This window comes from Microchirus variegatus (assembly GCF_963457635.1).
Source record: "Microchirus variegatus genome assembly, chromosome: 6".
Taxonomy (NCBI): Eukaryota; Metazoa; Chordata; class Actinopteri; order Pleuronectiformes; family Soleidae; genus Microchirus; species Microchirus variegatus.
This window is the reverse complement of record NC_139807.1, coordinates 12,345,975-12,369,239: the sequence shown is the minus strand read 5'-3', so window position 1 is coordinate 12,369,239 and position 23,265 is coordinate 12,345,975. Positions and strand designations below refer to the sequence as shown.

At 42.0% G+C, this 23,265-nt stretch overlaps 3 protein-coding genes across 4 annotated transcripts in view; all 3 read left to right on the top strand.

Moving 5' to 3' along the window:
• pcdh2aa1 (protocadherin 2 alpha a 1) overlaps positions 1 to 23,265 on the top strand; it is a gene marked incomplete at its 5' end in the record, with an annotated part of 170,015 nt that overhangs the window by 104,163 nt on the left and 42,587 nt on the right. Inside the window, one exon of one of the 2 annotated variants that reach the window (XM_083890998.1) lies at positions 13,396 to 15,765. The exons of the other annotated variant lie outside the window; for it this stretch is intronic. Within the exon in view, the coding sequence (XP_083747124.1) occupies positions 13,396 to 15,765 (2,370 nt within the window). Of the gene's footprint in view, positions 1 to 13,395; positions 15,766 to 23,265 lie in introns of those variants that run through there. 2 annotated transcript variants of the gene reach the window in all.
• On the top strand, positions 232 to 12,323 carry LOC310928707 (uncharacterized protein; the record flags this gene model as incomplete). The annotated part of the gene is made up of 6 exons (XM_083891347.1): positions 232 to 2,625; positions 4,336 to 4,468; positions 4,742 to 5,754; positions 6,728 to 7,135; positions 8,009 to 8,969; positions 9,874 to 12,323. The coding sequence occupies 6 exons, from the start codon at positions 232 to 234 to the stop codon at positions 12,321 to 12,323; spliced, it is 7,359 nt and encodes a 2,452-aa protein (XP_083747473.1).
• LOC310928706 (protocadherin alpha-2-like) lies at positions 16,743 to 22,775 on the top strand (the record flags this gene model as incomplete). The annotated part of the gene is made up of 3 exons (XM_083891346.1): positions 16,743 to 19,138; positions 20,918 to 21,018; positions 21,904 to 22,775. The coding sequence occupies 3 exons, from the start codon at positions 16,743 to 16,745 to the stop codon at positions 22,773 to 22,775; spliced, it is 3,369 nt and encodes a 1,122-aa protein (XP_083747472.1).

Below are 23,265 nucleotides of genomic sequence, written 5' to 3'. Positions count from 1 at the left end.
GACACTGCAGACCATCACATTGGGACATGCTCTTTGGTGTCTGAGTGCTCCTCCCAGATACGGTGAACGATGTGTCTGCCTGCTTTGTCACAAAGAGAGGTCGGACGACAAAGAACGGTTGTGTTGTTTGAGCTTGAAAATGGCGACAAATTTTTCTTCTCTGGCATTGACATAGCAGCGTAAATATATGATTGAGTTTTGTCGAGACACTCATTCTCGACGTGTGGAATTATGCATTTACCGAGCAGGACGAGCTCTGTGTGGATTTATCTCTTGTTCGTGCTGCTGGATTGTTACTGGGGAGCGGTGAGTGGGCAGCTTTCTTACTCCGTGTCAGAGGAGGTGAATCTGGGGACTGTTGTCGGAAATATCGCGAAAGATCTCAACATCAACGTCCAGGATTTGGAGCCGCGCATGTTTCAGATCGTTTCTGGATCAAAAAGAAAATATTTCGAGGTAAATCTAAAGACTGGTGCCCTCTACGTTAACGAGAGAATAGATCGAGAGGAACTATGCGGCGAAGACACAAAATGTTCACTCAGTGTAGAAGCAGTTATTAATAACCCGTTAAAACTGTACCGGATTGAAATTACAATCTTAGATGTGAATGATAATTCACCATCATTTCTCAGCATGTCACAGGAAATTGACATAACCGAGAACACAGCTACAGGGGCCAAATTCCCCCTACAGCCTGCAGAAGATGAAGACGTCGGGAAAAACACTGTTAATACCTACAAGCTGAGTCAAAATGAACATTTCTCTTTATATATACATAAAGGGGAGATAATGTCGCCTGAATTAGTGCTTCAGAAAGTTTTAGACCGAGAAAAACAGTCTGTAATTAGACTCACATTGACAGCAATTGATGGGGGAACTCCTCCTAAGTCAGGAACTATGGTCATTAAAATACATGTATTGGATAATAATGACAACGCACCAGTATTTAGTAAAAGTCTATACAAAGCCAATGTGTTTGAAAATGTAAAAATAGGCACATCGATTATAACATTGAATGCTACAGATTTAGACACAGGCTCAAATGGAGAGGTGCGTTACTTAATCAGTAAAGCAGGCAGAGGAAAACAAACCGATGTGTTTTCTATAGATGAAAAAACTGGGATTGTAACAAACAAGAAGAACATAGACTTTGAAGAAAATAATGCGTTTGAGATTCGAGTACAAGCCAGTGACGGAGCTTCTTCTCCGCTCACTTCACATGCTAAATTATTGATTGAAGTTTTAGACATCAATGACAATGCACCTGAAATCACAGTTACATCACTATTAAACACAGTGAAAGAGGATGCGTCCATTGGAACAGCTATAGCGCTCGTTTCAATATTTGATAAAGATGGAGGTAAAAACGGGATGATGGAATGTAACATTTCAAATAACGTTCCTTTCAAATTAGACTCCAATTATAAGAATTACTATTCGTTGGTGGTGGACGGTCCTCTTGACAGAGAAAGTGCGTCTCAATACAACATCAGCATCACTGCTACTGACGAGGGGAGTCCACCTCTCTCCAGCACAAGTGTTATTACCGTACATGTGTCAGATGTAAATGATAACAGCCCGATATTCACAGAAAATATGATGAACATCTATGTGAAAGAAAACAGTCCAGTAGGCGCAGTTATAAAAACTGTTTCAGCATTTGATGCTGACTTCGATCAAAATGGTCAGGTGAGGTTTTCATTTTTACATGACAACAGTAATTCACTGCCTCTCTCGACAATGATGAACATCAACTCAGAGACTGGAGATATAAACAGTCTACAGTCCTTTAACTTTGAGGAGTTAAAAACGTTTCAGTTCAAAGTTCAGGCCACAGACTCTGGTGTTCCTCCGCTCAGCAGCAACGTGACAGTGAACGTTTTTATCCTGGATGAAAATGACAACAGTCCCGTGATTCTTGCGCCCTATTCTGAGCACGGCTCCGTTAACAGTGAGAGCATCCCCTATAATGCTGAAGCGGGACACATTGTGGCAAAGATCAGGGCTGTAGACGCAGACTCTGGATACAACGCGCTGCTTTCTTATCACCTCTCTGAGCCCAAAGGAAACAACCTCTTCCGGATCGGAACCAGCACCGGGGAAATCAAGACTAAGAGGAGAATGAGTGACAATGACCTGAAAACTCACCCCTTGGTGGTGCTGGTTTCTGATAGCGGAGAACCCTCCCTGTCAGCTACTGTGTCTGTAGAGGTGGCGGTCGTTGAAAGCTCAGCTGACATCCAGACTCAGTTCAGACATGTGCCCATAAAGGACGAGAGCTTCACTTCACTAAACTTGTATTTGCTGATCGCCATTGTGTCGGTGTCAGCTATCTTTCTGCTCAGCCTCATCAGTTTAATAGCTGTCAAATGCCACAGGACAGACAACAGTTTCAGCAGGTACAGCGCCCCCATGATCACCACCCACCCTGACGGGAGCTGGTCTTACTCTAAAGCTACTCAGCAGTATGACGTCTGTTTCAGTTCAGACACGCTCAAGAGTGACGTGGTGGTTTTTCCGGCACCATATCCACCTGTAGATGCTGAACTGATCAGTATTAACGGAGGAGACACGTATACCAGGACTCAGACATTACCTACTAAAGAAAAGGTAAGATTATCCCAAGTATACAAATAAATGGTCCTCCTTAGAGTTCACATCACTAATCCTAGACTTGCCAAACGCTGTGTTGCAGTTTGTGACATCATTTGCAATTTAAATTTACTTTGACGTGAAAAAATTCTATAGTTGGAAGACACGAACAATTAATCACTCACATGTATCAAAATTTAGTATTAAGCCTTATTCTGTGATCGTTTAAAAAATAATATCAGTCCTTAATCCAAAATGATTCTCTTTACATTAGTTTTCACAATGTTTTATATTTCATAGTGACCATTGTTCAAGCTGTTTTTAGTCATTTTGCTCCATGTCTGTGTTGGTTTACCAAGAGAGTCATCACTTGAATGCTCTGCTCTGTCCATGGTCCTGAAATATTGTGCGGCAAATGCAATAGGCCACGCCATAGACCTAAACGTGAAGTAGTTGTGGGTTTGCTTTTTCCTCTTTCGTGAGTTACTTTAAGTCTGATGATGCCACGTATGAATCAACATTAGATTTTTTTTTAGATGTTGAAGCATTGTAATTACGACAAATGGCCATGAGGTGACACTATAGACCATGACTCCACGAGTATGTTGCTGATGTGTACAGGGACCTCCCACATATGATCATCGTTTTTGCCAGTGCTTTGTTAGAATGAGAGGCAGAGCGAACAAGGAAAACACGGTGTCACATTTGTTCTGTCAAATGGTTTTTGGTCTTAATAGTTGAAGGCGCTTCGACATACGGATCTATGCTTTTGTCTCTTTATATGGAATTATGCAGCTGTCGGGAAGAAAGACGTCTATTTGGATATGTCTGCTTCTTGTTGTCTTGGAGTATAACCGGGGAGTGGTATCCGGGCAGCTCTCCTACTCCGTGTCAGAGGAGGTAAACCCGGGGACATCTGTGGGAAATCTCGCCAAAGATTTGAATATTAACGTCAACGATTTGGAGTCACGTATGTTTCAGATCGTCGCTGGATCAAAGAGAAAGTATTTTGATGTAAATTTTAAGTCAGGTTTTCTCTACGTCAGTGAACGAATAGACAGAGAGGAGCTCTGTGCGAAATCTGCAAAATGCAAGATAAACGTCGAGGCTGTGATTAATAATCCTCTGAAACTGTACCGCATTGAAGTGAATATACTTGATGTAAACGATAATCCGCCCTCTTTCAGTGCTAAATCTCAAACTATCGACATAGCAGAGAACGTATTGCCGGGAGCTACATTCCCTGTGCTGTCGGCCTACGACGCAGATATAGGGAAAAACAGTATTCACACATACAGGCTAAATTCCAATGAGTTTTTCTCTTTAAACGTGCACAAAGGAGAGAGTGTGTCCGCCGAGTTAGTTCTACAGAAAGCATTAGACCGAGAAAAGCGGGCTTTAATTAAACTTATACTGACCGCTGTAGATGGAGGAACGCCTCCAAAATCAGGGACATCCGAGATATTGATTAATGTCCTTGATATCAACGACAATATTCCAGTTTTTAGCAAAACACTGTACAAAACAAGCATTACAGAAAATGCACCACTTGGCACCACAGTTGTGTTAGTGACAGCAACTGACGCGGACGAAGGGCCAAACAAAGACATTGTGTATTTTCTGAATTCGAAAGATCAGGACCATGTCTTGGACATGTTTGAAATTGATTCGCAAACAGGAAAACTTACAGTCAAAGGGAAAATAGATTTTGAGGCAAATCCTGCCTTTGAAATCCGCGTGCAGGCTGCTGACAAAGGCCAGCCTCCATTAACAGCCCAGTGTAAAGTACTAGTGGAGGTGGTGGACCTAAATGACAATGCTCCTGACGTTACAGTGACGTCACTGCTGAGTTCCGTCAGGGAGGACGCTGAAATAGGTACTGTGGTTGCACTTGTTTCAGTTCTCGACAGCGATGGGGGCAAAAATGGTGAAGTAAAATGTGAAATATTGAATGATGTCCCATTTAAATTAGAGACGAATTATAAAAATTATTATTCTTTAGTAATTAGTGCAGCTCTGGACAGGGAACAGATTTCCAACTATAATATCACTATCAAAGCAACAGATGAAGGTAGTCCTCCTCTTTCAAATAAAAACGTGGTTAAAATTCAGGTTTCTGATGTCAATGACAACATGCCCCTGTTTTCAGAGAGTGTCATTAATATGTATGTTGACGAAAATAGTCCAGCTGGCACGGTCTTGAAAGCAATATCTGCAGCTGATATTGACATTGGTGAAAATGGTGTAGTGAGCTACTCATTAGTCAGTGATAACGTAGTGCCGCTATCAGCTATGATTAATATAAACTCAGAGACTGGAGATATAAACAGTCTACAGTCTTTTAACTTTGAGGAGTTAAAAACGTTTCAGTTCAAAGTTCAGGCCACAGACTCTGGTGTTCCTCCGCTCAGCAGCAACGTGACAGTAAACGTTTTTATTCTGGATGAAAATGACAACAGTCCCGTGATTCTTGCGCCCTATTCTGAGCACGGCTCCGTTAACAGTGAGAGCATCCCCTATAATGTTGAAGCGGGACACATTGTGGCAAAGATCAGGGCTGTAGACGCAGACTCTGGATACAACGCGCTGCTTTCTTATCACCTCTCTGAGCTCAAAGGAAACAACCTCTTCCGGATCGGAACCAGCACCGGGGAAATCAAGACTAAGAGGAGAATGAGTGACAATGACCTGAAATCTCACCCCTTGGTGGTGCTGGTTTCTGACAGCGGAGAACCCTCCCTGTCAGCTACTGTGTCTATAGAGGTGATGGTGGTTGAAAGTTCAGCTGACATCCAGACTCAGTTCAGACATGTGCCCATAAAGGACGAGAGCTTCACTTCACTAAACTTTTATCTACTGATCGCCATTGTGTCGGTGTCAGCCATCTTTCTGCTCAGCCTCATCAGTTTAATAGCTGTCAAATGCCACAGGACAGACAACAGTTTCAGCAGGTACAGCGCCCCCATGATCACCACCCACCCTGACGGGAGCTGGTCTTACTCTAAAGCTACTCAGCAGTATGACGTCTGTTTTAGTTCAGACACGCTCAAGAGTGACGTAGTGGTTTTCCCCACACCGTATCCACCTGTAGATGCGGAGCTGATCAGTATTAACGGAGGAGACACGTATACCAGGACTCAGACTTTACCTAACAAAGACACGGTAAGCTTCAGATATTTTAATTAATGGCTTAATCTTATTTTTTGCACCAAGTTGGTCTTTAAACAATGACATGTATTACTAATCACCTTTCCATAACATATATTTGTGTGCAGCTCTTACATAGTACAATTTAACTGAGAGTGGTGGCAAAGAAATGTTTACAGTCCATCTGTCTCTAATGTACAGTAGTGTAGAGACGTTTTAACTGGGAAGTTGGCGGATGTGTGTGTGGTTTATGGTTTAAGTTCAGATGCGTTAATGGATGCCGTTCAATACAATGACTTGAGCAGTGACTTGAGGTGCATTCAAACTGCACTGTGACGCTGTCCATGGTTTTGAAACCACTGGGTTTTTTTCTGCTTCTCTTTGCTGTGCGATTCAGGAGTTCTCAATGTTGCTCTTAATTTGCATGTTAGATTCTGTGTTCTCGTGTCCAGTAATAATAATAAGACAAATGATTGACAAAAAACATAGAGACCGTAGGAAATAATATTAATAACAATAATACATTATAATACTATATTTTTCAAAGGTCAAGATACTCAACATGATGATTTGACAGTTAATTACAGCTCTTCCCGAATTCACGAATATTTTTTCTGGACTGTTGATGTTTTTATATAGACGCTCTGCCTGTATACAACTGTGCCACGAGATGGCGCTACAGACCGTTCAAAAATCGTGTGTTCAATGTTGAGAAACTCCTCCTCTAGTTATGACAAAACATGAAAACGTCATCAGCTGGGAGTGCTTTGTGGGGATAGCGTACAGTCGAGTAAAGCCACAGCGAGAGAGAGAGGGACCTAAGACAGGGTGGATACACTAACGCATTTATCCGTGACCAGACCAAAGGGAGAAACCAAGATTGGTCGGGTTTTTTCCCTGAACAGCGATGGCTGCTCGTGAACAATGGGATAACATTCGGATGCTGCTTTTCACTCTGCTTTGTGTCTGCGACTGGTCCGTGGCACAGATCTCCTATACGATCTCAGAGGAGGTGGACAAAGGGACGGCGGTGGGAAATCTCGCTAAGGATTTAAATCTCAAAGTGCAGCAGCTGGAATCCGCGGGTCTTCAGATTACATCTGGATACAGCAAACACTATTTGGACATCAACCATGAAACGGGGGTGCTTTTCGTTAACGAGAGGATAGATCGAGAAGAGCTTTGTCCTAATGTGTTGAAATGCTCTTTAAATATTGAGGCCATATCGAGTAACCCTCGCAGCCTCCATCGCGTTGAAGTGGTGGTTAATGATATTAATGATAATGCGCCCTCTTTTCTTGAAGAAATAAGCGCAATTGATATGTATGAGTCTTCATATGTCGGGGAGAGGCATCCGCTGCCGATTGCTCATGACGCAGACATTGGGACAAACAAGGTAAATACGTATAAATTAAACCAGAATGAATACTTTTCTTTGGATATACAGAGCATCGGTGACCAGAGTGTGTCTGCCGAGTTAGTGTTGCAAAAAGTATTAGATCGAGAAAAGCAGGATATCATTGAACTTACGCTGACTGCGATAGATGGTGGGAAACCTGCCAAAACGGGGACGTTACAGATAAGAATCAATGTACTGGATGTAAACGATAATTCACCCGTGTTCAGTAAGCTGCTCTACAAAGTACAAGTGGCTGAAAATGCAAATATTGGCACATCGTTATTAACACTGACAGCCACTGATGCAGACGACGGTGTTAATGGTCAACTTGTATACTCGTTTACAGAGAGGGGGCGTTTAAGTCCAGAGGATAAATTTGCCCTGAATGAGAATACTGGAGAAATAACGATTAAAGGCAATATTGATTTTGAGGAAAACCAGGCTTTCGAGATTCGTGTTCAAGCACGCGATAAAGGCACTCCTCCTCGAAGTGCACATTGCAAAGTTTTAGTCGAAGTTATTGATGTCAATGACAATGCTCCCGAAATTTCTGTGTCATCACTTATGACACCTGTAAAAGAAGACGCAGAAATAGGCACAGCTGTCGCTATGGTGACCATCACTGACAAAGACGGGGGCAAAAATGGCCAGACAAACTGTAAATTAGCCGGTTCTGTCCCCTTTAAGCTAAAATCTAACTACAAACACTACTATTCGTTGTTAGTTGACGGGCAGCTGGACAGAGAGACTGTTTCTCATTATAATGTGTCAATTACAGCGACAGATGATGGAACTCCCTCTTTGTCCAGCACGAGCATCATTACTATTCACGTTTCCGATGTCAATGATAATCCCCCAATGTTCTCGCAGCCTCAGATCAATGTCTATGTGAAAGAGAACAGTCCAGTCGGAATCACAATGCATGTACTGACGACGTTAGATTCAGACTTGAATGAAAACGCAAAATCATCGTATCACTTACTTAATACATCACCCAAGATGTCAAACATAGCTTCAGCGATAAACATCAACTCGGAGACTGGAGATATAATCAGTCTACAGTCTTTTAACTTTGAGGAGTTAAAAACGTTTCAGTTCAAAGTTCAGGCCACAGACTCTGGTGTTCCTCCGCTCAGCAGCAACGTGACATTGAACGTTTTTATTCTGGATGAAAATGACAACAGTCCCGTGATTCTTGCGCCCTATTCTGAGCACGGCTCCGTTAACAGTGAGAGCATCCCCTATAATGTTGAAGCGGGACACATTGTGGCAAAGATCAGGGCTGTAGACGCAGACTCTGGATACAACGCGCTGCTTTCTTATCACCTCTCTGAGCCCAAAGGAAACAACCTCTTCCGGATCGGAACCAGCACCGGGGAAATCAAGACTAAGAGGAGAATGAGTGACAATGACCTGAAAACTCACCCCTTGGTGGTGCTGGTTTCTGATAGCGGAGAACCCTCTCTGTCAGCTACTGTGTCTATAGAGGTGATGGTGGTTGAAAGTTCAGCTGACATCCAGACTCAGTTCAGACATGTGCCCATAAAGGACGAGAGCTTCACTTCACTAAACTTGTATCTTCTGATCGCCATTGTGTCGGTGTCAGCCATCTTTCTGCTCAGCCTCATCAGTTTAATAGCTGTCAAATGCCACAGGACAGACAGCAGTTTCAGCAGGTACAGCGCCCCCATGATCACCACCCACCCTGACGGGAGCTGGTCTTACTCTAAAGCTACTCAGCAGTATGACGTCTGTTTCAGTTCAGACACGCTCAAGAGTGACGTAGTGGTTTTCCCCGGCCCGTATCCACCTGTAGATGCGGAACTGATCAGTATAAACGGAGGAGACACGTATACCAGGACTCAGACTTTACCTAACAAAGACACGGTAAGCTTCAGACATTTTAATTAATGGCTTAATCTTATGTCTTGCACCAAGTTGGTCTTTAAACAATGACATGGATTTGTGTGCACCTCTTACATAGTACAATTTAACTGAGAGTGGTGGCAAACAAATGTTTATAGTCCATCTGTCTCTAATGTACAGTCGTGTAGAGACCTTTTAACTGGGAAGTTGGCGGATGTGTGGTTTATGGTTTAAGTTCAGATGCCTTAATGGATGCCGTTCAATACAATAACCTGAGCAGTGACTTGAGGTGCATTCAAACTGCACTGTGACGCTGTCCATGGTTTTGAAACCACCGTCTTATTCTGTTTCTCTTTGCTGTGCGATTCAGGAGCTCTCAATGTTGCTCATATTTCGCATGTTAGAGTCTGTGTTCTCGTGTCCAGTAATAAAAATAAGACAAATGATTAACAAAAAAAACATAGACCAAAGGAAATGATATTTATATAAATAATACGTTATACTGTATTTGTCAAAGGTCAAGATGCTCAACACATGATTGGACAGTTAAATACAGCTCTTACCGAATTATTTTTTCTGGACTGTTGATGTTTTTATATAGACGTTCGTCCTGTATACAACTGTGCCACGAGATGGCGCTACAGACCGTTCAAAAATTGTGTGTTCAATGTTGAGAAACTCCTCCTCTAGTTATGACAAAACATGAAAACGTCATCAGCTGGGAGTGCTTTGTGGGGATAGCGTACAGTCGAGTAAAGCCACAGCGAGAGAGAGAGGGACCTAAGACAGGGTGGATACATTAACGCATTTATCCGTGACCGGACCAAAGGGAGAAACCAAGATTGGTCGGTTTTTTTTTCCCTGAACAGCGATGGCTGCTCGTGAACAATGGGATAACATTCGGATGCTGCTTTTCACTCTGCTTTGTGTCTGCGACTGGTCCGTGGCACAGATCTCCTATACGATCTCAGAGGAGGTGGACAAAGGGACGGCGGTGGGAAATCTCGCTAAGGATTTAAATCTCAAAGTGCAGCAGCTGGAATCCGCGGGTCTTCAGATTACATCTGGATACAGCAAACACTATTTGGACATCAACCATGAAACGGGGGTGCTTTTCGTTAACGAGAGGATAGATCGAGAAGAGCTTTGTCCTAATGTGTTGAAATGCTCTTTAAATATTGAGGCCATATTGAGTAACCCTCGCAGCCTCCATCGCGTTGAAGTGGTGGTTAATGATATTAATGACAATGCGCCCTCTTTTCTTGAAGAAATAAGCGCAATTGATATGTCTGAGTCCTCATATGTCGGGGAGAGGCACCCGCTGCCGATTGCTCATGACGCAGACATTGGGGCAAACATGGTAAAGACGTATAAATTAAACCAGAATGAATATTTTTCTTTGGATATACAGAGCATCGGTGACCAGAGTGTGTCTGCCGAGTTAGTGTTGCAAAAAGTATTAGATCGAGAAAAGCAGGATATCATTGAACTTACGCTGACTGCGATAGATGGTGGGAAACCTGCCAAAACGGGGACGTTACAGATAAGAATCAATGTACTGGATGTAAACGATAATTCACCCGTGTTCAGTAAGCTGCTCTACAAAGTACAAGTGGCTGAAAATGCAAATATTGGCACATCGTTATTAACACTGACAGCCACTGATGCAGACGACGGTGTTAATGGTCAACTTGTATACTCGTTTACAGAGAGGGGGCGTTTAAGTCCAGAGGATAAATTTGCCCTGAATGAGAATACTGGAGAAATAACGATTAAAGGCAATATTGATTTTGAGGAAAATCAAGCTTTCGAGATTCGTGTTCAAGCACGCGATAAGGGCACTCCTCCTCGAAGTGCACATTGCAAAGTTTTAGTCGAAGTTATTGATGTCAATGACAATGCTCCGGAAATTTCTGTGTCATCACTTATGACACCTGTAAAAGAAGACGCAGAAATAGGCACAGCTGTCGCTATGGTGACCATCACTGACAAAGACGGGGGCAAAAATGGCCAGACAAACTGTAAATTAGCCGGTTCTGTCCCCTTTAAGCTAAACTCTAACTACAAACACTACTATTCTTTGTTAGTTGACGGGCAGCTGGACAGAGAGACTGTTTCTCAATATAATGTGTCAATTACAGCGACAGATGATGGAACTCCCTCTTTGTCCAGCACGAGCATCATTACTATTCACGTTTCCGATGTCAATGATAATCCCCCAATGTTCTCGCAGCCTCAGATTAATGTCTATGTGAAAGAGAACAGTCCAGTCGGAACCACAATGCATGTACTGACGACGTTAGATTCAGACTTGAATGAAAACGCAAAATCAACGTATCACTTACTTAATACATCACCCAAGATGTCAAACATAGCTTCAGCGATAAACATCAACTCAGAGACTGGAGATATAACCAGTCTACAGTCTTTTAACTTTGAGGAGTTAAAAACGTTTCAGTTCAGAGTTCAGGCCACAGACTCTGGTGTTCCTCCGCTCAGCAGCAACGTGACAGTCAACGTTTTTATCCTGGATGAAAATGACAACAGTCCCGTGATTCTCGCGCCCTATTCTGAGCACGGCTCCGTTAACAGTGAGAGCATCCCCTATAATGTTGAAGCGGGACACATTGTGGCAAAGATCAGGGCTGTAGACGCAGACTCTGGATACAACGCGCTGCTTTCTTATCACCTCTCTGAGCCCAAAGGAAACAACCTCTTCCGGATCGGAACCAGCACCGGGGAAATCAAGACTAAGAGGAGAATGAGTGACAATGACCTGAAAACTCACCCCTTGGTGGTGCTGGTTTCTGATAGCGGAGAACCCTCTCGGTCAGCTACTGTGTCTATAGAGGTGATGGTGGTTGAAAGCTCAGCTGACATCCAGACTCAGTTCAGACATGTGCCCATAAAGGACGAGAGCTTCACTTCACTAAACCTGTATCTGCTGATCGCCATTGTGTCGGTGTCAGCCATCTTTCTGCTCAGCCTCATCAGTTTAATAGCTGTCAAATGCCACAGGACAGACAGCAGTTTCAGCAGGTACAGCGCCCCCATGATCACCACCCACCCTGACGGGAGCTGGTCTTACTCTAAAGCTACTCAGCAGTATGACGTCTGCTTCAGTTCAGACACGCTCAAGAGTGACGTAGTGGTTTTCCCCGGCCCGTATCCACCTGTAGATGCGGAACTGATCAGTATAAACGGAGGAGACACGTATACCAGGACTCAGACTTTACCTAATAAAGATACGGTAAGAGGCATACATAATTTACAATACCAATACGTGCATGTGTCTTTCATGTATAGACTTGGATGCTAAGCAAACCAAATACCGGCATATGTAATAATCTCTGTGGGAATATGACAATTCCTATTGACTGTGAATCCACTCTTGTGTCCACGAACGGGAAAACGCTCACTGTGGTGCTGACTGTACGTGTCAAGTGGCAAGTGATTTAGTACCTTAACATTTATGGCTAACTTGCATAACACGTTACATTTTTAATAAGATCTAATTCAAAATGTAAGATAATCATAATGTCCTACCATCTTTATTTACATATTGAGTTGTAGATGTTTCTGTAATAATGCATACAAGTCGAGTGGACCTTAGAAACAAAACGATTAAAGTAGCCGCCACAGTTGTCACCGTAACGATAAACACTGTTCATATATTTATTTATTTGTTTACGAAATTACAAATAGAAAAAACCGCAGCAGTTACGGAATTCAGCTACACATTTGCGTCAAACAGCATATCAACGTACTTAATCTATCCGTTACAGCCTGGATGTATAGCGCTCTCCGTGGTGCTGAAATGAATTGAGGCAATCGCAATCCGTAAAATGTCAGGCAATTGATTTTAAACCATATACATTCCATAATGTAAATAATTAGATATATTTTATCTGTATTATTTCGGTAATTATTTCACTTAAAAATGTTTATGTAAGATTAACATTATTAAATAAATCTCTTTTTTTTTACATTATTGAAATGTAATTGGATCCATTAATAGGAAGTTTTGCTTTATAGATACCCATTCAAAACATTCATATATTATGTTTTAAATACCTGATATACTTTATATAACATTTGGAGTTTGTTTTGGGGGAAATATGTCACTTATCTTGACATGTGTACAATTTACCACATGATGTCGCTCGAGACCATGGAACGTTTTTTTTTGTTTTTTTTACATTATGTGTGAAACTCCTCCCTGTACGGGAAGACGAGCACAGTCACTCGCCATCAGTTTAAGGGCAGACTGGGATTGTATCGTGTCGAGAGGATCTGCTGCTGCAGCTGCTGTGGGACCTTTGTGTTATTGAGGATACATCTACATGAAATAACTAAAGGATTAGCGGAAATTCAGCGTTGAATGTACAACGATGGGAAACCAGGAGAACGCCTGGATATATGTTATTGTACTGCTTTGTCTTTGTGACTGCTCGGCTTCGCAGTTATCTTACTCTATTTCCGAGGAGGTGAACAAAGGCACCGTCGTGGGGAACATCGCAAAGGATTTAAATTTGAATGTACGAGAACTAGAAGCAAGAGACCTGCGAATTGTTTCCAGTTACAGTAAGAAATATTTTGACGTGAATTTGCGAACTGGAAACCTCTTCGTAAACGAGAAAATAGATAGAGAGGAGCTTTGTCCAAAGACGGCACTATGTTCTGTTAGAATACAGGCTGTTCTAAGCGAACCAACGAATGCACATCGCATAGACATTACCGTGTTAGATATAAATGATAATTCGCCACGATTCATAGAACAGTCTTATTGGTTAAACATCTCAGAATCCCTGTCAGCGGGAGAGCGATATTTTCTTCCAATGGCAGTGGATGCAGACATCGGCAGTAACTCCGTGAAGAGCTACAAGCTCAGTCAAAATGAATATTTCTCTCTTGATGTGCAAAGCAGCGGAGAACACAGTGTATCTGCTGAGTTAGTGCTGCAGAAAGCTTTAGATCGAGAGAAACAGTCCGTAATCGATCTCACTCTCACAGCTGTAGATGGAGGAAAACCTCCGAGATCAGGTGTACTCAGAGTTAACATTAATGTAATAGATGTCAATGATAATACACCGTTTTTTAGCAAATCGCTTTATAAAGTACGTGTAAGTGAAAATACCGCACAAGGAACAGTTGTTACTAAAGTAAATGCAACCGATTTAGACGAAGGCATGAACAGTAAGATCCTGTATTCCTTTCTCAAACAGGGGAATATTGACCCATCAAAAATGTTTGATCTGAATCCAGAATCTGGAGAGATAACTGTGAAGGAAACATTAGATTATGAGGACACACCTGCTTATGAGGTCAGAGTTCAGGCAATGGATCGAGGCCCTGTTCCTCGTAGTGCGCATGCTAAATTATTAATTGAGATAATTGATGTAAATGACAATGCCCCAGAAATATCAGTGACGTCACTGATGACGCCCGTAAAAGAAGATGCTGAACTGGGAACAATAGTTGCTTTTATTACAGTGACTGATAAAGATGGAGGAAACAATGGTGTAGCTAACTGTAAGGTAGAGGGCTCTGTTCCCTTTAAACTCAAGTCCAACTACAAAAATGATTATTCATTAGTAGTAGATGGACCATTGGACAGAGAAAGCAATTCTATCTATAATGTCACCATTACAGCTACAGATGAAGGAAGTCCACCTCTGTCCAGCAACAGGGTCATTACTGTTCATGTTTCTGACGTCAATGACAACGCACCTCGTTTCACTGAGTCTGTGATTAACGTTTATGTGAAAGAAAACAGTCCAACAGGATCAACCATTTATACAATAAATGCTTTTGATCCTGATTTAGACGATAATGCAAAACTGTCGTACACGTTAATGGATAGTTCCACAAAAACTATTCCAATTTCGTCTGTTGTAAACATAAACTCAGAGACTGGAGATATAATCAGTCTACAGTCTTTTAACTTTGAGGAGGTAAAAACGTTTCAGTTCAAAGTTCAGGCCACAGACTCTGGTGTTCCTCCGCTCAGCAGCAACGTGACAGTGAACGTTTTTATCCTGGATGAAAATGACAACAGTCCCGTGATTCTTGCGCCCTATTCTGAGCACGGCTCCGTTAACAGTGAGAGCATCCCCTATAATGTTGAAGCGGGACACATTGTGGCAAAGATCAGGGCTGTAGACGCAGACTCTGGATACAACGCGCTGCTTTCTTATCACCTCTCTGAGCCCAAAGGAAACAATCTCTTCCGGATCGGAACCAGCACCGGGGAAATCAAGACTAAGAGGAGAATGAGTGACAATGACCTGAAAACTCACCCCTTGGTGGTGCTGGTTTCTGATAGCGGAGAACCCTCCCTGTCAGCTACTGTGTCTATAGAGGTGATGGTGGTTGAAAGCTCAGCTGACATCCAGACTCAGTTCAGACATGTGCCCATAAAGGACGAGAGCTTCACTTCACTAAACCTGTATCTTCTGATCGCCATTGTGTCGGTGTCAGCCATCTTTCTGCTCAGCCTCATCAGTTTAATAGCTGTCAAATGCCACAGGACAGACAACAGTTTCAGCAGGTACAGTGCCCCCATGATCACCACCCACCCTGACGGGAGCTGGTCTTACTCTAAAGCTACTCAGCAGTATGACGTCTGTTTCAGTTCAGACACGCTCAAGAGTGACGTAGTGGTTTTCCCCGCACCGTATCCACCTGTAGATGCTGAGCTGATCAGTATAAACGGGGGAGACACATTTAACAGAACCCAGACTTTACCAAACAAAGAAAAGGTAGGTCATTTGTTCTGTACGCCTATTTAAGAAATATATACACAACAATGTATTGCTCATAACCATTACCATATGCAGTAGTGGCATGAAACAAGCAAAAACAATACTCCAACAATGTACAGTATTACCGTTTCACAATCACTAGCGTCTAAGGTTGTTGCTGAAAGCGACAAAAACCATCCCTTTCGAAGTAAAATTATCTTCTTTTTTCCTTTAGTCGACTATTTTGACAAAGCTCTTAGTGGTGATGAACCCTGTCTGTGTGTCATTCTGTTGTAAAACCCACAAGTGTCATTGCTGTCTATTGTAACTTATTAACTCAAATTTAAATTATCACACCATTTTGCCAGAACTGATTGCAGCCTCACTGATATAGCAGGTTTTGCACAAGTGCAATGTGTAATGCCTTCCTTCTGAGACTCAGTGTAGTGACATGCGCTGTCCATGGTGCTAGACTTTCAGTTGACAATATTGAGTTTCTACGTGAAAACCAACTTGATTCTTGGATTTCTGACTTGATATGGAACTTGTGTGGTGTGCCATAACATGTTGTCATTCATTTTCAGTTGTTGTTTTGTTTTTTTTGGTATGTTGCATTGTAATTTGCAGTTAGTCGTTCAGCTTCTAAATTATTAAGCTACTCACACCACTTGGCTTGTTGTCTCACTAAACATTTACATGGTAACCTAATCATTGTTAGTTAATGTTCGAAATAATATAGCAATGTGATGAACAAGATTATATGTGCTTACCTATTTTCTCCACATGGGATCGCAGCAGACCATGGACACGAATGTGTTTGTATGACTGAAACTCCTCCTTTCTGCATGGGCGAAAACACATCGTCATCAGCCATTAGTTCATACGTGAGATATGCCGTGAGAAGGACAGGAGCTGACAACAATATTGCTTTGGACGGAAATATCAGAACTGGGTATAGATGAGCGTTTGAATTCAGTTATTTTGTTGCGTCAACAATGTGTACTCGACGAGAAACAGGACACGTATGGATTCGCATTGTTGCGTTCCTTTGTCTCTTTGACTGCTCTTTTTCGCAGTTATCCTACTCCATTTCCGAGGAAGTGAACAAAGGCACCGTAGTGGGGAATATAGCAAAGGATTTCAACATCAACCTACAAGAATTAGAGGCCAGGAATCTGCGTATTGTTTCGAGTTACAGTAAGAAATATTTTGACGTCAATCTACGGACGGGTAACATCTTTGTTGACGAGAGAATAGACAGGGAAGAGATTTGTCACAATGCGGAAAAATGCTCTTTAAAAATTCAGGCTGTGGTAAATAACCCAATGACTGCACACCGCATAGATATAAATGTATTAGATATAAACGATAATTCGCCTGCTTTCCTTGAAACAATATATTCTTTGAATATTTTTGAATCATCCTTAACCGGGGAGCGATATCTTCTCCCAGTAGCAGTTGATGCAGACATCGGCAGTAACTCAGTGAAGAGCTACAAGCTCAGTCAAAATGAACATTTCTCTCTCGAAGTACAGAGCGGAGGAGAACACGGAGTATCTGCGGAGTTAGTGCTGCAGAAAGCTCTAGATCGAGAGAAACAGTCTGTGGTTTCTCTTGTTTTAACGGCTGTAGATGGAGGGAAACCGCCTCGATCAGGTTCATTACAATTAATTGTGAACGTGATCGATGTTAATGATAACATACCTGCTTTCAGTAAATCTCTTTACAAAGTCCGTGTCAAAGAAAATGTGACTCCTGGGTCACTTCTCATTAAGTTAAATGCAACCGACTTAGACGAGGGCATGAACAGTAAGATCGTGTATTCATTAATCAAACGAGGAAATGTTGATCCATCAAGTATTTTTGACCTAAATTCAGAAACTGGAGAAATGACTGTTAAGGGCTCGTTAGATTATGAAGAGACACCTGCTTATGAGGTCAGAGTTCAGGCAATGGATCAAGGCACACCACCGCGGACCGCACACGCTAAACTATTGATCGAGATCATTGATGTAAATGACAATGACCCAGAAATATCTGTGACGTCACTGATGACGCCTGTAAAAGAAGATGCTGAACTGGGGACAATAGTAGCTTTAATTACAGTGACTGATAAAGATGGAGGAAACAATGGTGTAGCTAACTGTAAGGTAGAGGGCTCTGTTCCCTTTAAACTCAAGTCCAACTACAAAAATGATTATTCATTAGTAGTAGATGGACCATTGGACAGAGAAAACACTTTTCTTTACAATGTCACCATTACAGCTACAGATGAAGGAAGTCCACCTCTGTCCAGCAACAGGGTCATTACTGTTCATGTTTCTGACGTCAATGACAACGCACCTCGTTTCACTGAGTCTGTGATTAATGTTTATGTGAAAGAAAACAGTCCAACAGGATCAACCATTTATACAATAAATGCGTTTGATCCTGATTTAGACGACTATGCAAAACTCACTTACACGTTAATACACACTATCCCAAAATCTATTCCAATTACATCTGTTGTAAACATAAACTCAGAGACTGGAGATATAATCAGTCTACAGTCTTTTAACTTTGAGCAGTTAAAAACGTTTCAGTTCAAAGTTCAGGCTACAGACTCTGGTGTTCCTCCTCTCAGCAGCAACGTGACAGTGAACGTTTTCATCCTGGATGAAAATGACAACAGTCCCGTGATTCTCGCGCCCTATTCTGAGCACGGCTCCGTTAACAGTGAGAGCATCCCCTATAATGTTGAAGCGGGACACATTGTGGCAAAGATCAGGGCTGTAGACGCAGACTCTGGATACAACGCGCTGCTTTCTTATCACCTCTCTGAGCTCAAAGGAAACAACCTCTTCCGGATCGGAACCAGCACCGGGGAAATCAAGACTAAGAGGAGAATGAGTGACAATGACTTGAAAACTCACCCCTTGGTGGTGCTGGTTTCTGATAGCGGAGAACCCTCCCTGTCAGCTACTGTGTCTGTAGAGGTGGCGGTCGTTGAAAGCTCAGCTGACATCCAGACTCAGTTCAGACATGTGCCCATAAAGGACGAGAGCTTCACTTCACTAAACTTGTATCTTCTGATCGCCATTGTGTCGGTGTCAGCCATCTTTCTGCTCAGCCTCATCAGTTTAATAGCTGTCAAATGCCACAGGACAGACAGCAGTTTCAGCAGGTACAGCGCCCCCATGATCACCACCCACCCTGACGGGAGCTGGTCTTACTCGAAAGCTACTCAGCAGTATGACGTCTGTTTCAGTTCAGACACGCTCAAGAGTGACGTAGTGGTTTTCCCCACACCGTATCCACCTGTAGATGCGGAGCTGATCAGTATTAACGGAGGAGACACGTATACCAGGACTCAGACTTTACCCAATACAGAGAAGGTGAGTTGTAAACTAAAGTGAATGTTTGGATAATTGACTTGTGATCTAATTAACGTCAAATCATGTTCACTGACAGACTGAGTTCACTTAAGCCATTTTGAGACAACGAAAGACCATGTGAAATCACTTAGGGCCACAACATAATGTATTGTGTAACAAAACAAATCACACAACCACGGTTGATGAAAACAGTTTTGTTTTTTTATAAATGACAAGTGCTCTTTTCGATCAATGTTCTACATTTTCAAATACATCTTGTTCACCTTCCTGAATTTACCTTAAAAAACTTGTTCAATCTCCGTGAAGTAATGCACCGACTATTTTTAGACACATATATATATGGAATATACTATAACAGACTCAATCTGTTTGTTCGTTTTGTGGTCCTGAGAAAAAAAAGTGTTCCAAAGGCTATGGAAATGTCTGAATGCGTTTAATTCACCGCTCTGTTTAAAGAGTCAGTAACACAATGTAGAGTAATTTGAACAATGTTGTTTTACTTCTATTGAGAATGATTGCAATATAGCTTAACTTGAAGATCTCGGAATTGTGTTTTGTAACATGTTCTAAAATTTTACGAGAAAGAACCACGTCAAGTATTTATGGAGGATGTGCGTCGCTGTCCATGGTCCTGAACCAGGACATTCAAACGTGGTCTGTGGTTTGTCTTGCCGTGAACAGACATAATTAATTCGGTACGTTTGTTGTTGTAGTTGTCGTTTTATTTGTACATACATCTTTCAAATTGTATTATTAGAACAGTGAGGTAAAATTAATTACTTTTGGTATGAACAGCCTCTCACCAGTTACATTACATTGTTCAGAGTTTCCATCAACTCACAGGGCTGTGTGAAATAACAGTCAGTGAAGTGTTGTTGCAGTCTGAAGAATGCTTCACATAACGCTGTATTTGCAGCCGCGAATATTTTTTTTATATTTATTCGAGAATTTAATTGAAAAAAAATTAAGGCTGTGTTGCATTTAGAATTATATTAAAAAATTACTTAATGGCTTCATGAAGATTTAGCTTGGCCAACATTCACCACATGATGTCGCTGGAGACCATGGATGTAAACGCATCTTAAACTCCTCCTCTGTGCATGAGAAAATCCTATATCGTCATCAACCACATACACATTGTTGTGCTGAGGCGAGAAGGGAAGGACTCAAAACGGACGAATACATTTTTTGGTGGAAATATCTATGTTGTGGACGTATGATCTACTGGATTAATCTCGAATTTCTGCATCAATGATGTATATCCGACGACAGACGGAATACGCATGGATTCATGTTGTTGCACTGCTTTGTCTCGCTGACTGCTCCGCTTCGCAGTTATCTTACTCCATTTCCGAGGAGGTGAACAAAGGCACCGTAGTGGGGAACATCGCGAAAGATTTAAACATCAACGTTCAGGATCTAGAGACACGAGATCTGAGGGTCGTTTCGAGTTACAGTAAGAAATATTTTGACGTGAATTTGCGGACGGGAAACCTCTTTGTTAACGAGAGAATAGACAGAGAGGAGCTTTGTCCTAATGCCGTAAAATGTCCCATCAAATTACAAGCTGCTTTAAATAACCCAATGAATGCGCATCGCATTGAAGTCAGTATTATTGATGTTAATGATAATTCGCCCTCATTTATTGAACAAACGCATTCACTTAATATCTCTGAATTACTTTCACCCGGAGAGCGATATCTTCTCCCAGTAGCAGTCGATGCAGACATTGGAAGTTACACAATAACGTCTTATAAGCTGAGCCATAATGAACATTTCTCTCTTGATGTTCAAAGCGGCGGAGAACACGGTGTGTCTGCAGAGTTAGTGTTAAAGAAAGCTTTAGATCGAGAGAAGGAGCCGGTGATTAAACTCGTTCTGACGGCTGTAGATGGAGGTAAACCTCCAAGATCAGGGACTTTGCAGTTAATTGTTTACGTTACAGATATTAATGACAATGCACCCACTTTCAGTAAATCGCTGTACAAAGTGCGTGTCAAAGAAAGTGCGACTCCTGGTTCACTTGTTATTAAGCTAAATGCAACCGATTTAGACGAGGGCATGAACAGTAAGATCCTGTATTCATTAATCAAACGAGGAAATGTTGATCCATCAGATATATTTTATCTAAATTCAGAAACTGGAGATATTACTGTTAAGGGGACGTTAGATTTTGAGGAGACGCCTGCTTATGAGGTCAGAGTTCAGGCAAAGGACCAAGGCACCTCACCTCGTACTGCATATGCAAAATTATTAATCGAGATAATTGATGTGAATGACAATGACCCAGAAATATCTGTGACGTCACTGATGGCGCCTGTAAAAGAAGATGCTGAACAGGGGACAATAGTTGCTTTTATTACAGTGACTGATAAAGATGGAGGAAACAATGGTGTAGCTAACTGTAAGGTAGAGGGCTATGTTCCCTTTAAACTCAAGTCCAACTACAAAAATGATTATTCATTAGTAGTAGATGGACCATTGGACAGAGAAAGCAATTCTATCTTTAATGTCACCATTACAGCTACAGATGAAGGAAGTCCACCTCTGTCCAGCAACAGGGTCATTACTGTTCATGTTTCTGACGTCAATGACAACGCACCTCGTTTCACTGAGTCTGTGATTAATGTTTATGTGAAAGAAAACAGTCCAACAGGATCAACCATTTATACAATAAATGCGTTTGATCCTGATTTAGACGATAATGCGAAGCTCACGTACACGTTAAAAGATACTTCCACAAAAAATATTCCAATTTCATCGGTTGTAAACATCAACTCAGAGACTGGAGATATAATCAGTCTACAGTCTTTAAACTTTGAGGAGTTCAAAACGTTTCAGTTCAAAGTTCAGGCCACAGACTATGGTGTTCCTCCGCTCAGCAGCAACGTGACAGTGAACGTTTTTATTCTGGATGAAAATGACAACAGTCCCGTGATTCTCGCGCCCTATTCTGAGCACGGCTCCGTTAACAGTGAGAGCATCCCCTATAATGTTGAAGCGGGACACATTGTGGCAAAGATCAGGGCTGTAGACGCAGACTCTGGATACAACGCGCTGCTTTCTTATCACCTCTCTGAGCCCAAAGGAAACAACCTCTTCCGGATCGGAACCAGCACCGGGGAAATCAAGACTAAGAGGAGAATGAGTGACAATGACCTGAAAACTCACCCCTTGGTGGTGCTGGTTTCTGATAGCGGAGAACCCTCCCTGTCAGCTACTGTGTCTATAGAGGTGATGGTGGTTGAAAACTCAGCTGACATCCAGACTCAGTTCAGACATGTGCCCATAAAGGATGAGAGCTTCACTTCACTAAACTTGTATCTGCTGATCGCCATTGTGTCAGTGTCAGCCATCTTTCTGCTCAGCCTCATCAGTTTAATAGCTGTCAAATGTCACAGGACAGACAGCAGTTTCAGCAGGTACAGCGCCCCCATGATCACCACCCACCCTGACGGGAGCTGGTCTTACTCTAAAGCTACTCAGCAGTACGACGTCTGTTTCAGTTCAGACACGCTAAAGAGTGACGTAGTGGTTTTCCCCGCACCGTATCCACCTGTAGATGCGGAGCTGATCAGTATTAACGGAGGAGACACGTATACCAGGACTCAGACTTTACCTACTAAAGAAAAGGTGAGTTGTACACTGCAGTGAATGTTTGGATAATTGACTTGGAATTCAATTAATGCAACATCATTTTCAGTGGCTGACTGATATTACTTAACCCCTTTTCATACAAATCACTCAAAGCCAGAACATACTGTATTTGGTACAGAAACAAATCATACAACCACGCTTTAAAACCAGTTTTCAGAAATGGCCAGTGCGCATTCCCATAAGTATTAAACCTTTTGAAACATAGCTTGTTCACTTTACTGAATGTGCCAATAAAACGTACTCGATCTCCGTGAAGTAATGCAAGGACTATTTTACGCTACATAATAAGTTTGCATCTAGTAGACATAATTTGTGTATTCGTTTTGAGGCCCTGAGAAAAAAACGGGTTCTAAAGGCTATGGAAATATCTAAAGTGTTTACATCATAGCGCTGTTTGAAGATGTGAGTTAATTTCAACTATTTTGTTTTACTTGTATTGAGAGTGATTGTAATGTTGCTGAACTTGAAGTATTAGATTTCAGAATTA